This window comes from Ovis aries, chromosome 20 (assembly GCF_016772045.2).
Source record: "Ovis aries strain OAR_USU_Benz2616 breed Rambouillet chromosome 20, ARS-UI_Ramb_v3.0, whole genome shotgun sequence".
NCBI classification, from domain to species: domain Eukaryota; kingdom Metazoa; phylum Chordata; class Mammalia; order Artiodactyla; family Bovidae; genus Ovis; species Ovis aries.
The window spans coordinates 26,149,412-26,166,650 of NC_056073.1; the positions used below are offsets into that span (position 1 = coordinate 26,149,412).

Here is a 17,239-nt window from a genome sequence, read left to right on the forward strand (position 1 = left end):
ATCACATGAACTTAGACTGTGTGATTATAAAGGAGAAAATGGCTAAAAAGTATCAAATATGTGAACCTTAGAAAAGCTGATTTCAAAATTTCACAGCATTAGCATTGTTAAGGGCTTCCCTGGTAGCTCACCTGGTAAAGAATCCGCCTGCAATGCAGGAGACCCCAGTTCGGTCCCTGGGTCAGGAAGATCCCCTGGAGAAGGGGTAGGCTACCCACTCCAGTGTTCTTGCCTGGAGAATCCCCACTGACAAAGGAGCCTGGCAGGCCACAGTCTATGGGGTCACAAAGAGTCAGACACACAAAGAGCAACTAAGCACACAAGCACAGCATTGTTAAAGCTTTGAGAGGCCACAAGTCCTAGAGTGACACAGCAACATAAAAGAATAGAAGAGGAAACAATCACGTGTTCAGAAATATTTGCTTTCACAACATGAATGAACTTAGCATTGTGCTAAGTGAAATAAGCTAGACAGAGAAAGAAAATACTGCATAGTATCAAATATGTGTGGAATCTAAAAAAAGCAAATTTCTTAGAAACAAAGAATAGAATGGTGCTTGCAGGGGCTGGGGAGCAAGAAAAATAGAAGACGTAGTTATAAGGTAAAAAATTTCCTGAGGCTCCCATGTACAGTATGGTGACTGTACTTAATAATACAATATTGTATGCTTTAAAATTACTGAGAGTAGATCTTAAGTGTTCCTCTCAACAAGGACAGCAGTATTTTATGTATCAAAATTCAACTCCTTCATTGAGTTCTAGATCCCATCCCATTTCATTCCCTTAGAGAATTCAGTTCAGTTCAGTTCAGTTCAGTCACTCAGTCATGTCCGACTCTTTGCGACCCCATGAATTGCAGCATGCCAGGCCTCCTCATCCATCACCAACTCCCAGAGTTCACCCAAACCCATGTTCATCGAGTTGGTGATGCCATCCAGCCATCTCATCCTGGGTCGTCCCCTTCTCTTCCTGCCCCCAATCCCTCCCAGCATCAGAGTCTTTTCCAATGAGTCAACTCTTCACATGAGGTGGCCAAAGTATTGGAGTTTCAGCTTTAGCATCAGTCCTTCCCATGAACACCCAGGACTGATCTCCTTTAGAATGGACTGGTTGGATCTCCTTGCAGTCCAAGGGACTCTCAAGAGTCTTCTCCAACACCACAGTTCAAAAGCATCAATTCTTCACTCAGCTTCCTTTACTCAGAGAGTTAGCTGACTTCAAAACTCACATTTCCTGTTATCTTCAATTTCTCCCTTTCAGCATTTAAACATTTTAATGTCATCCTGTATTTTTTTAAATCCTTCCATGACCCAACCACCTGCTCCAACCCAGCCACTCCCTCTCTCATCATGGCTAAACTGCATCAGAATTGTCCTCACTCCTTACCTCTAATGCTACTTCAACACCCACTTCTTAGTCTACTACAGTCTGACTTTAAATTATCTTTAATTCAATCCATTAGAGCAAATAAAAACTCTGTAATAGATTTCTATAGTGGTAATTTATTTTCAATTTTTCAAGGAGTCTCTAATCTTTTTAAGTTAGTTTTATGCTAATTAAGAAGATTTGCCAATGAATTTGTAGACCGAAACTCCACTCACTGATTAACAAAAAGAATAAAAAGCAGAACCAATAAATCATAGTTTAAGTCACACATTCTTTTTTGAAAGAGTAGATGATAACAGACAAAGAGGACCAAAGGTAAGAAAAGTTAGAATAAAAAATGAGAAAACTACAAAAGGAGGAAACGGAAAGAAGCAGCTATTTGCCAGGTTCTAAAGACATCAGACATATTTCATAAGTGATTGTGTTGACAGGGATTCCAGCATCAAAATAATTGTAACAGAAATCCTTGTTCTTCTTAGTTGTCATTTATAAGATTCCTCAGTGGGCGATTAACAGGGGGAAAATAAACTGTACCCATAATTGACTAAAACAACATGTCTCTTGTATTTCAGCAAAAGCTACATCACCAGTTACTAGTAAGTAACACTGTCATATTTGCAATTACTTTATGTAATGGACTATTATAAGGTACATGGACTATTATTAACTTTGCTGGTTGTTATTTTCAGTCAGGGACAAGTTAAGAATTTTACTGAATTCCTGGAAATTAAATGCCACTTATCTGTAGAAAAATAACTTGTAAAGGATATTATTCTCATTCCAAACCAAAGGGGAGGAAAACATATACTAAAGTTGTAAGTTAAATGAACTGAAGCAGAAAGAGGAAAATAGAGAAATAAAAGAGTGCAGAATGAAGAAGGAAGAACTTGTTAAATAATTAAAGTTTATACTCAGTACCCAGAGGTATACCTGGGAGGTTACAAATCAGAGTAAGAAGTAAATAAAAGACAGTACAACATTCTGAGAAACACTCTTTCTTGAAACACTCTCTCCCCCTTGAAACCACATTTCACTCTCCTTGCTTTCTTCCCACATTTCTTGCCCTGAATTAATCTCATTGTTATTCACCTTTTCCTCTTCCTGGTTCTTAAATGTTTGTGTTCCTCAGAACTTTCTCATGAGCCTCTTCTTCCTCCTCAGTTGCTTAAGCAACATTTTAAAACCTGTAAGTCTTAGCGTGGGATGTTAACTGCCATCATCTATAGCTCCAGTGCAGTTCTCACTCCAGAGCTCTGGTTCACATTGTTTTCATACATTCAGCACCTATTTATAAATCTATTAAATTCAGACACACTGATAGTACTAAATGCAACAGATTTGACTCTTGTCCTCATGAAGCGTCTTACAACCTTATGGGAGAAAAATTAACAAATAAACTACAAATATATAAACAATATTATTATAACTGACATTGTTTAATACAACCTGGTACTACAGCTGAGAATTATAAGGGAGGCCAAAGTCGATCCTATAAAACCTTATAAATCTTAATTTTTTTCCTTCTATTCTGTTTACCTCTCTTCATCAGCAATTTTGGAGATTCCTAAGAGTTTTCCTGAAAGCATAAATAAATAAATAAACTGAAACAACAAATATACAAAACAAAATCTTTTTATAATAAAATAGCAGATGAATCTATATAAAGGAAGAATAAAGGCCAGGTTTTGAAAAAAAAAAAGTGGAAGATGATGAACAAGATCCAAAGTTCAAACGCAATAACATCATACCATAAAGCATTTAATTGTCTTTGGATCTGATAGGAAGTTACACCTACAAAAGAAATTACTATGACTCTACCAGTTATTTCAAAAAGAAAGAACATGAAATTTTCAAGACACACCAACTCTTAAAGTAACTTTTTGTTAATTACTATAGCCTCAACTCTTCTGAAAATTCCTTGATGTCCCTTTTCTAGGGCATTCTCTGATGCAAGAATAACAATTTTGTTCTAACTTATAAACCTTTATTAAATTCTTTATATCTTTTTGCAAGCAAGATGAAATTCATTTATTTCCTTTTTGCTTCATTTTAAAAGCCTTGCACCATTCATCAGTAGGTACTTTTTTCAAATTCTGAATAGAGCATGAGCTATGTTTAATTACCGTTGCCATCATCAGTTTCAACTGTGGAAGAACTCAATGATCATATTTCTCAATACTTCCTCACTGTCATAGTGTTAAGAAAAGACTAAATCACTGAAAATAATTGTACATATTAAAATAAATATTATTCTAGTTGTAGTTTAAATTTTTGTCAATTCAAAATCAGAATTCAATGTGATATTCATAAATATAGGCAAAGAGGTAGATCCAGTCAGCAAGGGTATAACAAGGTGAAGAGAAATTAAATGGCCTAGTTTCTGGTAAGAGCTCCATATGCAACAAGAAACTAAAAGGTGAAATTATCTCCAAGAATATAACTTGTTGCGGAAAGAGAGAAACTTTCCAGGGCCTGAGAGTGGGCTCTTGTCTAACACTCAAAAATGAAGGAGATACACATGCTGAAAAAGCAAGAGACCTTACTGGAAAGGAACACCCAGGCAGAGCGCAGCAGGGTAAGGTAACCACGTTGCTGACAGTCTCAGGTTTTATGCTAATAGGGTTAGCTTCTGGGTTGTCTCTGGCCAGTCATCTTGCTTGGTCCATCGTCTGACTCAGGGTCCTTCCTGACGGCACACATATCTCTCAGCCAAGATGGATTCCAGTGGGAAAGATTCTGGGAGGTTGGTCATCTCCTCCCTCTTTTGGCCCCTCCTGAATTTATCAGACCTCCTGTTGTGAGACAGCTCAGACAAGGGGTTATCATTGTGCCTGGCCAGCATGAGTGGTTTTCATCAATGTTTCCCTAACAAACTCACTGTAGGAGAAATCAAAGATATATTGTTATGAATATTCCATGAGGAGGAACCAGGAACCTGCTTCATCACTACACTATTGTTTCTTGATTGCTCTTTCTTTGTTTCTGCATTCCCTCACTTCCCAATTAGCAATTGTTTGAATCTGTGTTTTGGTACTCAAGGAAGGTCTAGAAGGCTGAAGCCTTTTTCCCACAAACAAGAAATGAGGAACACAGAAAGGCTTTTGATCCAGGAGGACCCCACCAGGTCCTGCTTGTTTCAAGGTTACCTGTGCTTCTGACTAACCAGCTCTATAAACCAGAAGGTTCAATTACCCACCTCCAACTCTGGATGCCAATCACAAGTCCAGGTTGTTACCTGTATTTAGTTATAATGCAGGATTCCCATAACTTTTTCCTTGCATTAGATTAATTTGCTAGAGTGGCTCACAGAATTCAAGAAACCATTTACAAGCTAGATTCCTGCTTTACTACAAAGAATACTCAAAGAGAAGAATTGACAGCAGATGAAGAGATACATAGGGCAAGGCCCCAAACAAAGGAGCTTCTGTCCTTTGGAATCTGGGGAAGAATTCTGACTCCCCAGCCTGGAAGGGCTTTGAACTCCCTCCGTTTGGGTTTTTATGGAGGCTTTAAAACGTTAAAACGACCAATTAATCATTAACTATCAGTGATTAACTCAACCTCTAGCCCTTCATCCCTCCCAGAAATCAAGGGGTGGGACTGAAAGTTCTAACCCTCTATTCAAGGTTGGTTCTTCTGGCAACCAGCCCCTGTCTTTAGGTGATTTTCAGAAGTTACCTCATTAACATAAACCCAAACTCATTGGAAAATACCTTGATGCTAGAAAAGATTGAAGGCATGAGGAGAAGGGGACAACAGAAGATAAGATGGTTAGATGGCATTACCAACTTGATGGACATGAGTTTGAGCAAGCTCTGGGAGTTGGTGATGGACAGGAAAACCTGGCACGCTGCAGTCCATGGGGTCACAAAGAGTTGGGCATGACTGAGCAACTGAACTGAACTGAACAAAGACAGTAAAGAATCCACCTGCAATGCAGGAGACCTAGGTTCTGTCCCTGGATTGGGAAGATCCCTGGAGATGGTAATACCCACTCCAGTATTCTTGCCTGGAGAATTCCATGGACAGAGGAGCCTGGTGGGCTACAGTCCATGGGTTCACAAAGAGTCGGACAAGACTCAGTGACCAACAGAGATGTGGTGAAAAGGGGTTCATTATGAATAACAAGACACCCATTCTACCTTTATGGCTCTGAAGCATTTTCAAGAACTGAGGATAAGGAACCAATTATAACAAAATATGCTCAGATAGCTCTTAATGCTCAGGAAGAGTTTTGGGAGCTGTAAGCTGAAATGGAGACAGGGCAGAGGGTTAGAATTGACAAAAATTTTAAACTACAACTAAAATAATATGTATCTTATGAAAAGACATAAAGAGTTTCTAGCAATATATTTAGAACTAAGTTGCATATAATATTTAATATCTAGGAAGAGTCTAGAGGCCTAAATGTAGTTATTTATTAATACAACAATATAATGCATTAAGATTGTTTCTAACACATTTTTCTCTAAATTATTATGTGCTAAATTAACTAATAAGTTGAGTTTCTATCTTTAAATTATTAAATCCATTAGCGTAAATAAAATTCTGTAATAGATTTCCATCGTGGTAATTTATTTTCAATTTTTCATGAAGTCTCTAATCTTTTTAAGTTAGTTTTATGCTAATTAAGAAGATTTGCCAATGAATTTGTAGACCAAAACTCCACTCACTGATTAACAAAAAGAATAAAAAGCAGAACCAATAAATCATAGTTTAAGTCACACTTCTTTTTTGAAAGAGTGGATGGTAACTGACAAAGAGGACAGAAAAGTTAGAATGAAAAATGGGAAAACTATAAAAGGAGAAAACAGAAAGAAGCAGGTATTTGCCAGGCTCTGAAGACATCAGAACTGAACAACAGACATACTTCATAAGTGATTGTGTTGACAGGGATTCCAGCATCAAAATAATTGTAACAGAAATCCTTGTTCTTCTTAGTTGTCATTTAAAGATTCCTCAGTGGGAGATTAACAGGGGGAAAATAAGCTGTACCCATAATTGACTAAAACAACATGTCTCTTGTATTTCAGCAAAAGCTATACCACCAGTTACTAGTAAGTAACACTGTCATATTTGCAATTACTTTATGTAATGGACTATTATTAACTTTGCGGTTGTCATTTTCAGTGAGGGACAAGTTAAAAATTTTACTGAATTCCTGGAAATTAAATGCCACTTATCTGTAGAAAAATAACTTGTAAAGGATATTATTCTCATTCCAAACCAAAGGGGAGGAAAACATATACTAAAGTGAGTTAAATGAATTGAAGCAGAAAGAGGAAAATAGAGAAAAGAGTGCAAAATGAGGAGGAAAGAACTTGTTAAATAATTAAAATTTATACTCCGTACCCAGAGGTATACCTGGGAGGCTAGACAACAGAGTAAGAAGTAAATAAAAGATAGTACAATATTTTGAGGAACCACAGGTTTTTACAAGTTGACAGGACACAGTTTATTTTTTTAAATAAATTGAACAGAAAGAGGAAAAATAGAAAACAAAGACTCTGACTAAGAAAATGGGAACAATTAAGTTTTAAAAATCAAACTGACAAAATTATTTCCCAATGATGAAGCAGTGGATACCCTGATGTTCTCATCATCTCTCAGCAACAAGCTTCCAGCTTTGCAGCAGCCTTCATCCCATATCACCAGTTACGGACCTCACTGACACCTTTAATTTCTTGACTTTTCTAATTTCTCCTGTTTCATTTACCACTATCGGGTCTTTACTTCCTAACTCCACAGACATCACTCTTGTCACTTACAGGACAATACCTCCAAATCCTCTGGCCCACTTTTCATCTATCAGAACAGTTCTGCATGTAATCTTGGACTAATTCTGCCATCCTCCTTCTCTACACCAACACTTCCTACACTGGGTGCTACAGGAAATAACACTAGCCGTCACAGACATGTGCCTCCACTAACTCATGGCCGATGGCCTCATACTCAAAACTGGCCACAGTAACTCTTTCCACATCAGCTTGCTCTCCCATTCTCCACAGAAACTATTTGAAATAATCTTTGTGACACAAATAAATATAAAATCTCTCCACACCTTTCACTCCCCACAGGGACCACACATCACGTTGGATGAATAAAAATAAATATTACATGCAATTACAGATTTCTGCCCCCAAATAACCTGCAGGTGAAGCCTTCCATTTATCTTCCCTCCGACTACAGTAGTAGTCAGTAGCCTCATCTCTCCTTTCAAAGAACAGTTCCTCCCTCTTGGATCCGGATTCCATCACCATTCATCAGTTCTGGGAGCTCTCTCTAACAGTCATCCCACTCTGCTGAATCTTCAACCTTACCCTCACTATTGCATCCTACCCACTAGTATCATACATTCATATTATTGTTATACTTTTGTAAATCCTCTGGTGACCCTGCCATGTCTTTCATCCTTTAATTATTAATAGTTGGTCTGTTTACACCTATCACTTTAAAATATGTAGTGTTGTCAGCAGTCACAAGTATTTACACTTATGTTTTTAAAGTAATGAGTTGGCCAAAAAGTAAGTTGGGGTTTTTCCATATGATGGTACGGAAAGAATCCAAACAAACTTTTTGGCCAACTCAATGTGTTGCTGAGGCACTAGTCCAACTCCTTGACTTTTTTCATGTATCATCACTTTATTTTCAAGACATATTTATGTCACTTTATAATCACCTTGTTAGTTTGCTCTCACTTTATTTTCAAAATCTATCCTTTGAATCATTAGTTGCTTCTAACTACTTCAGCAGTGAAACAGTAGTCACCACATAAGCTTACTCTGAAATCAGATTTCAAAATAACAGATCATAACTTCTAATTACTGCATACTGTTCACTGACTAGTAAGCATCCACCACAGTGGATCCACAGTGTGCTTATCCACTCCCTTTGTGACTGATGGCAAAGTCTCCATCAATGATCCAAATCAAAGAACTAGAGCATGTTCTCTTTATAATTTGTGAATTATATATCTAGAAGGTAAACCTGGAGTAGTATTGCTGATAGATAAGACATACAGATAATTTCATTCCTAGATTGCTTTTCAGAACTATTGTAATAATCTACAGTCTCCCCAGCTCTTAAGAATATGTTCCCTTTACCTTCTATGCTGGAGAACACTTGTTTTTATCTCTCTTTCTAGTCTTTGCATTCTGGTTGATGCAAGAAAGTTCCTTGCCATTTTACTTTGCTCTTCAATGCCTACTGATGAGTTCACATATATATTTATATACTTCTCAGCCATTCAAGTTTTCCTTTTCTTATTCATATATTTTGACCATTTTGCCATTTGAGTTCCCATCTCTTTCTTGTTATTTGTCAAGCGTCTTTTGGATAAAGTGGATATTAATTCTTCGTGACTTCTTTGTCTTGAAAATATCTCCTCTCAATCTGCCATATGTCCATAAACCTTGTCTATAATGTTTTTGGTTAAACAGAAACACCTTTGATGTAGTTAAATACATTTGCTTTTCACATCATGTGCTTTGGAGATTCCAAGAAGGCCTTCCCTACATCCAAGACCATTGGAAGTGATCTTTTATTTCTTTTCTTTTATTAAATCTACAGCTTTATCTTTCCCATTTAGGATTTTATTCTATCTATTGATGATGCTTTTCCTCTGCAGAGTACAGGCTTCTTGAGGTCTCCCAACACACCAAGCTGTCTTCCATAAAAGAAAAGCTCAGTAGTTCCTAAAGGGTTTTGATACCTTAGAGAGACTGAATGCTGCTTTAGTCCAAATATCTACCACATTGATAAAACTATGTATCTTTTAATGTGACTGATTTATTTTCTTAACTATTAAGTCTAAATGTACAGGAATAGCACCTTTATCTCCAGGACCTAACACATATTGTCTCCAACATGGTAGATTGTAAATATTTATTTTATAAAATGAGGAATATTATAGTCTTTCCATTTGTCTATAAATTTTAGAAAGAGGTAAAATGATGTGGAGTCAGCTCTGGATTCCCAGAACATAGCTGCCACCTTCTCAGTCTATGACTAAAGACAGATTAACAATCCTTTCTGATTTGAAAGAATGTCAAACAGTGGAACAACAACAAAGTGGAGAGAAGGGGAGGAATAGAGAAATAAAAAATCTTATATGTATATTTCCTATACGTATAGGAAATATGTCAAGAAAATAAAGTTCAGTAAAGAGATTTGGAAGTCTAGGATTACAGTGTCAAAGAAGTCCATTTGGAGTTGGCGAGAAGGGTGGTAACAACACAACAGAGTTTAGAGGCAAGGATTTTGGGGCAAAGTGGCCAAGGTTCGAATCTAATTAAGAGTTAAGGAACCTTGGGTGATTTATTTCAGCAATGAAACAGTAGTCACCACATAAGTTTACTCTGAAATCAGATTTCAAAATATCAGATCATAAATATAGAGAACTTTGTTAATAATTCTGACAAGCCCTGGTTTCTGTAAATAATAAAGCAGTTTAATAAAGGATGAAGTGAAGGCCAGCTGTAGAAAAGCATCTGGGATGTGACTGAGATAAGATATTATACATTTTATAGAAGTCAGGCAATGTCTTGCTCTAAGTCTATCTCGGAGAGAAACATTCACTGAAATTTTATAAACCCAATGTCCTCAAGTTTTCTCTCAACTTTATCTTCCTCTGATTCCATGTTGGGTCCAGAGAAGAATCCAGAATTCCATGCTGGATCCAGAGAAGAATCAGGAAGCGTTGACATCAGGAGGAAAGGAGACTGGAGAAGTATGCCGGGCTCAGTTATGAAGGACTTTATGAATCATGCTTGGAGTTTGGATATTAGAAGTTTTCAAAGAATGCATAATCAGAACTGTACTTAAAAAAAAATAAGTCTGAAAGCAATGCAATAACAGGGCTCAGAGGCCATCCACTTGTATGATTAGACGATCACTTCACATTCAAAGCCTCTCTCATTAGAAAGAGGGTGGGTTTTGACAGAGAAACAGGTTTCAGTGTTTGTGGGAAAAAAATTAAAGTGGGATATCCTAGCAAGCATACGCCAAAGATCTTAAAGAGTTCAGCAGAGGTATGCAAAATCTCCCCTTGGAATACTATCCTAAGAAATCATTCTCCAAATGAAGAAAAAAAAAAAAAAACAATAAACTTTTTTCTTTGTAAGCAATGGAAGCACCAAAAAGAAAATTATTTTCAGGTTACAAATTCTAGTTTTCTGTGTGAAAAAAGAAAAAAAAAAAACAGAACAAATAAAGAATTTGAAATTTTATCTCTCCTACCAGGTGGCACAGTTGTAAAGAATCCACATGCCAATGCAGGAGATGCAGGAGACACGGGTTCTATCCCTGGGTCAGGAAGATCCCATGGAGTAGGAAATGACAACCCACTCCACTATTCTTGCCTGGAAAACTCCATGGGCAGAGGAGCCTGGTGGGGCTCACCATATAGTCCATGGGGGTCGCAAAGAGTCAGACATGACTGAGCGACTCAGCATGAAGCACGTACATGGTTATCTATAGTGGCCTGAAAATAATAAATAAAGCACATTTCCCATTTAAATGTGTTTTATGAAAAGAGTAAAGGAAAAGATAAATCAATGAGAAAACAAATGGAAGGAAGAAAATTTAAATGAATGCTTACATTTAGGAGGGCCTGAATTTCAACTCCCTATTGAGGAGTGATTAAAGCAAACTGAGCTTTGCTTTATGAAATAATCTGGGATCTGATTTTAGAATGGAAACTTAGCTGCCTGTGCATGACCATTTCTAAACTAAGACCAGAATTTTGTCGTTTTTATGCCTTTGAAATACTTCTAGCTTCCCTATTGATGTTTGTTTATTCAACTGAACAGTAAATTAAAGGTATAAAAATATGTATTTATGGACTCAATGGTACTATTGCATTGTGAATTTTAATTTTATCCTAAAAAGAAGTGAAACATCTCTGCATACATCCGAAAGCTTATGCCTGATGCTCCATCTAGAAGCTCCTAGAAGACAGAGAACCTGTTGTTCTCAATCAAAATGGGATCCCTTGTGCCAGACACAGTGCCTGAACATGAGGAATGGTTAATAACTATTTGTTGAATGAACCATTGAGGGAATGAAGGAAGGAAGGGGGAACAGAAGATTATCAATATAAATTATATTCAACACATGCAAACAAAGGGACCTCCAATGGTAGTATTTTTCTTTGGGAAGAATCAGTGATACTCATTGGCTCCTTTGTAGTTTTCTTCCCAGGATATTTTTCTGTCTTCCGTAATATTTAAGGGCTACCATTTCTAGCCCTTACAAAGCACTTCTAATTGCTCTGAAATATGATAGATTACTGATAATTTTTAAAGTAGATTTCTTTACTAACAGAAAAAAGGATATTCCATATGATCTGTGATAACATTGCCCATAGAAAAAGTGTTAAGCCAATTTGTCAGCAATATATTGACTTTGTGACACAAGTTCAAAAAAAATTTTTTAATAGGGAAGGACAGACAGATTCGCTAGGATAAGGAAGAGAGCAGAAGGAGATTACATGAAGAAAATGAAAAAAATTAAAAGGAGAGAGAAAATTCAAATGTTGAAAAACAGTGAAAACACAAGGAGAAATGTGGCATAGGTGCTATCCTTCCTCCAGATTGTTTTAAAAACAAACAGGGTTGGTTTAGTACTCTACAAATGTCCCATTTTAAAGCATTCTTTCTGGAAGAATATGAAAGTAAACAATATAATTATATTTTTGAAACATATTTTGGGTTTTGTCTAAATAATTTTTGGTTTTGTTTTTTAGGAGCAGCTTCAGCACCCTCAAGTGAGTGTCTTGGCATTTGTCAATTCTAATATATATTAATCTCCTGCAGGATCCAGGGAACTTTTCACAAAATGTCTACTTTCAATTCAGACTGTTTATCTCATTTCAGACTCCCCTATCTCAGTCTCCTTTCTTTCCATTTTACCCAGAAGTCCTATAGTTCATGGAGGAATTTCAGGGAGGTAAAATATTTAAATCATAAAATGAAAGAACAGGAAATAAAGTATCTCCTCGTTTTGATTAAATGTTTTTAAAAAGAAAAGAAGTTAAAAATTAAATTGAAAGAAATTAACTGATGAATTTAGGAAACTGTGGTAAGCCAACAGTTACAAAGCTTTTCAGGTTTTAATTCCCAACAAGATAGTGAAGGGAAGAAAGCACTTGTTGAGGAGAAGCAGTAGTCGCCTTCCCAGCCCTCTTACAGTCTATCTCTACTGCAACGAAAGTTGAAAGTGAAAGTCACTCACACATGGACTGTCCATGAAATTCTCTAGGCCAGAATACTGGACGGGGTAGCCTTTTCCTTCTCCAGGGGATCTTCCCAACAGGGGGATCAAACCCAGTTCTCCTGCACTGCAGGCAGATTCTTTACCAGCTGAGCCACAAGGAAAGCCCAAGAATACTGGAGTGGGTAGCCTATCCAGGCAATCTTTCCAACCCAGGAATCGAACTGGGGTCTTCTGCATTGCAAGCAGATTCTTTACCAACCCCAGCAAATATCATAGAGGATTTGATGGCCCTGCGATCCAGACCACTGATGTTCTTAAGAAAAGAAGATTATCAACATTAAATATATACCATATTCAAGAATAAAAGATTAAAAAGCAACTTTTAACTTTAGAAAAGTTTGTAGTAAGTACTTATATCAATAATTTCCCTTTCCATTTTCTTCATATATAAACACCTTGGTCTTGAACAACATAATAGCTTAGTATTACCACTTAAGCAGAAGAGGAAAACATAATTCTTCCTTTTTCTTGCTGTGGGATTAATGCCAAATAATAATAATAATAACTCTTTATAACTGAAAGGAAAATAAATATGAAGGGAAAATATATTGATAAAATTATTTATCACAAAAATTGGCATTCACCTTGAAAAACAGTATTCAGTGATTCAGACAAAAATGAGGAGGTAGCAGAGAATAAAAGAGACAGATATAGCTGAGCAAAGAAAGAAAAGGAAGGACTTAAATTTGCAAATACCAATCAAAAGAAGGCTTTCAGTTCTTGATGGAGCAAAGAATTGGAAAAAAATTAGAAAAAGCTCCCCCTACCCAACTGTCCCTGAAGCCTACCAAATTGAGGGTTCATAAAATCCCAAAACCAAAGCCATTGTTAAAGTAGTAATACTGAATTTATGATACATTTCAGTATAACTGAAAGTGTTTGTCATTTCTCAGAAAAATAATTTATGGTCTAAATGGCAACCCACTCCAGTACTCTTGCCTGGAAAATCTCATGGACGGAGGAGCCTGGAAGGCTGCAGTCCATGGGATCGCTGAGGGTCAGACACAACTGAGTGACTTCACTTTCACTTTTCACTTTCATGCATTGGAGAAGGAAATGGCAACCTACTCCAGTGTTCTTGCCTGGAGAATCCCAGGGACAGGGTAGCCTGGTGGGCTGCCATCTATGGGGTCACACAGGGTCGGATACAACTGAAGTGACTTAGCAGTTGCAACTGATCCAGAAGTTTAATCTAAATTAGTTCTTTGGTTTATTTAAGCCAAACATTTATAGTCTCTTGATAAGTTCTAAAAAATGTTTTCTAAAACATATAAAACAAATAAGAAAGATGGAGAAATCTAAAAATAAATGAGCTAGGTATACAGGAAAGAATGCTAAAGATCCAAAAACATGAGTTAATTTTAAAAACACAGATAAAGAGGAGCTCTTTTGTTTTAATCTATGAGTTTGCGAAAGATTGAAAAGGTTTACAGAGTATGTTTTTAAAGTTTGGCCAAATTTCTGTTTCTACGCCCTACTGACATTAAGGTTTAACTTTTTAAGAGTACATTTGGTAATGTTTCAAAATACAAAATGTACACACCCTTTGACTAAGAAATTATACTTCCAGAAATGTTTTCTAAGAAAAAAAGGACAGCTTTTCAAAGGTATATGTATTAGGTGGTTTATCATAGCATTATTATAATAAGTAAAATTTGAAAATAATGTTTAATATGAGATTGTATAAAATTATGAGATTTTATAAATAGAATTTATGTAAACATTTAAATGATCTTATCAATATTATTGACATATAACTGTTAAATATTTTTAAATTAAAAGATCACTGTAGTAATCTCAATGTAGTTGTCATATGCTTATATACTATAAGAACTAGTCGTTTTCCTACCTTAAGTAATGCTACCATTTCTAAATCATTTTTAATGCAAAATCCTTGAAAACCTGTGAGAGAGCTAAGGAAAGTTCCAGCTTCACAGTCTTTCAAAATGCTAGTTTAGCAATTGTTATCACTCAAAGGGAGATGGAGCTTTCTTAAGGAATCATAAATATTATATAATAATTTTCTCAGAAAAAGTTCTCCTTTTAAGTTTATATCTCTTTTAATTTTAATCAAACACTCTAGCTATATTCTACTGAGCAATTACCAATTTCTTGTGTTGTATTTTTCCCTTTTTTCAATTCAATACTTGAAAAAATACTGTATTTCAATGACCTCTTATCTAACCCTTTGTGTGTGTACAGCTTCACAAATTTTGTATTATTGGGAAGGCAAATTTAATGACTCAAGCTTAACCCAAAGCAAAAATGTTTGATATAAAAAGATCAAAATTACTTAAGATGTTAATTATGTACTTTTATTATATGCTCTGTTATATTTTCAGGTAACTTGAGAAAATGTTCCAAAACAGAGGCAAAAAGTGGCACTGGAGAAACAAGAAAAACTACCCCAAAACAGGATATTTACTTGAGAATTCAAGTAGTTCCACCACAAAATAGCCAAAGTGGTCCTAAATACCAGCATAAAAGAGATTTAAGTAGCCCTGAGAAAAACTATGAAAAGGGACAAATACAGAAGCCTGGAGTGAAAGTTGAAAAGCTTCCTGAGAAAACTCTGAGTAAAGAAGGGAAGAGAGTAAAAGATGACAAAAGAAAAGGTATCGGGGAGGTTATGGACAAGGAAAATAAAATAGAAAAGGGCCAATCAAAGAAAGGAGATAGTATAAAAGATGAAGGTAAAACTGGGGAACGAAGGGTGAATGTGAAAAAGAAGGGAGATGAGGACACAGATAATAAAGACAAGAAGGGAGGTGAAGACAGGGAGGACCAGGACAAGAAAGAAGAGGAAGATAGCAACAAGAACAAAGACAAGAAGGAAGAAGAGGATAAGACAAAGAACAAGGACATGAAAGGAGATGAAGATAAGATAAAAGTCAAGGATATAAAGGAAGATGAGGAGAAGACCGAGGACAAGGGCATGAAGGGAGATGAGAAGACGGAGGACAGTGACATGCAGGGAGAGGAGGAGAAGACAGAGGACAAGGGCATGCAGGGAGATGAGGAAAAGACAGAGGACAAGGGCATGAAGGGGGATAAGGACAAAACAGAGGACAAGGACATGAAGGGAGATGAGGAGAAGACACAGGACAAGGACAAGAGCATGAAGGGAGATGAGGAGAAGACACAGGACAAGAGCATGAAGGGAGATGAGAAGACAGAGGACAAGGGCATGGAGGGAGATGAGAAGACAGAGGACAAGGGCATGAAGGGAGATGAGAAGACAGAGGACAGGGACATGAAGGGAGATGAGGAGAAGACAGAGGACAGGAGCATGAAGGGAGATGAGGAGAAGACAGAGGACAGGGGCATGAAGGGGGATGAGGAGAAGACAGAGGACAAGGGCATGAAGGGGGATGAGGAGAAGACAGAGGACAGGAGCATGAAGGGAGATGAGGAGAAGACAGAGGACAGGGGCATGAAGGGGGATGAGAAGACAGAGGACAAGGGCATGAAGGGAGATGAGGAGAAGACAGAGGACAGGGACATGAAGGGAGATGAGGAGAAGACAGAGGACAGGAGCATGAAGGGAGATGAGGAGAAGACAGAGGACAGGAGCATGAAGGGAGATGAGGAGAAGACAGAGGACAGGGGCATGAAGGGGGATGAGGAGAAGACAGAGGACTGGGGCATGAAGGGGGATGAGGAGAAGACAGAGGACAAGGACATGAAGGAGGACAAGGAAAAGACAGAGGACAAGGGCATGAAGGGGGATGAGGAAAAGACAGAGGACAAGGGCATGAAGGGGGACGAGGAAAAGACAGAGAACAGGGACATGAAGGGGGATGAGGAAAAGACAGAGGACAACGGCATGAAGGGAGATGAGGACAAGATAAAAGACAAGAACATAAAGAGAGATGAAGACAAAAAGAGCAAGACTATCAAAGGAGAGTCCATGAAAAAAAGAGATAAAATAAAGGACAAGGATATAAACCAAAGAAAAAGTTCCAGGCAGAAAAAGGACAGTAAAAAGTCACACTGAAGAAAAACAGCACCAGATTTTATAAACTAACAAAGGAATTGAGTAATTTCACTCCAACACTATCAACTTCAAAACTAGCTTCCAGTCTTTTACAGTATCAATTAAAATGATAGATTCCTCACATTTCTTTAACCACAAAATTTCTGCTTCTTTGCTTGCAACCTGGCAAAAGAGCCTTCATAAATTTCATCTCTTTAGATCTCTCAATTTCAAACTTCAGCTTCCAAATATAAATTTTTCAAAATGTAAATCCACTATGTATAATTGTCAACAAAACATAGTTTTTCTGAAATAAAACCCTGATGAAGAAATGTCAAGCTCCTTTTCGCAACTAAGTATGATATTTCCTTATTTAGATACTTAGGTATTACTTCCTTATTTAGGTATTGCCTAAAACTGTTTAGTCTCTACTAAATGCAACATTCATAGAGGAATACAAGAATATCTTCATCACAAGACAAATATGAGAATACTAAAACAATATTAAAAGACAAATACCAAGACATGATTCAGAAAGTCAAATACAATAGGAAAAATTCAGGAAAGAAAAATCTCTTTGAACAGAGGTAATACATGAAGGAC

At 36.9% G+C, this 17,239-nt stretch overlaps 1 protein-coding gene across 1 annotated transcript; it reads left to right on the forward strand.

The window, feature by feature from the left end:
• The first annotated feature begins 1,046 nt into the window (after nucleotides 1-1,046).
• LOC121817397 (myb-like protein X) lies at nucleotides 1,047-16,974 on the forward strand. The gene is made up of 5 exons (XM_060403746.1): nucleotides 1,047-1,982; nucleotides 6,420-6,443; nucleotides 10,037-10,114; nucleotides 12,131-12,151; nucleotides 15,003-16,974. Exon 5 carries the CDS (start codon nucleotides 15,290-15,292, stop codon nucleotides 16,655-16,657), a length of 1,368 nt encoding a protein of 455 aa, XP_060259729.1. The 5' UTR covers nucleotides 1,047-1,982; nucleotides 6,420-6,443; nucleotides 10,037-10,114; nucleotides 12,131-12,151; nucleotides 15,003-15,289; the 3' UTR covers nucleotides 16,658-16,974.
• The last annotated feature ends 265 nt before the right edge of the window (nucleotides 16,975-17,239 follow it).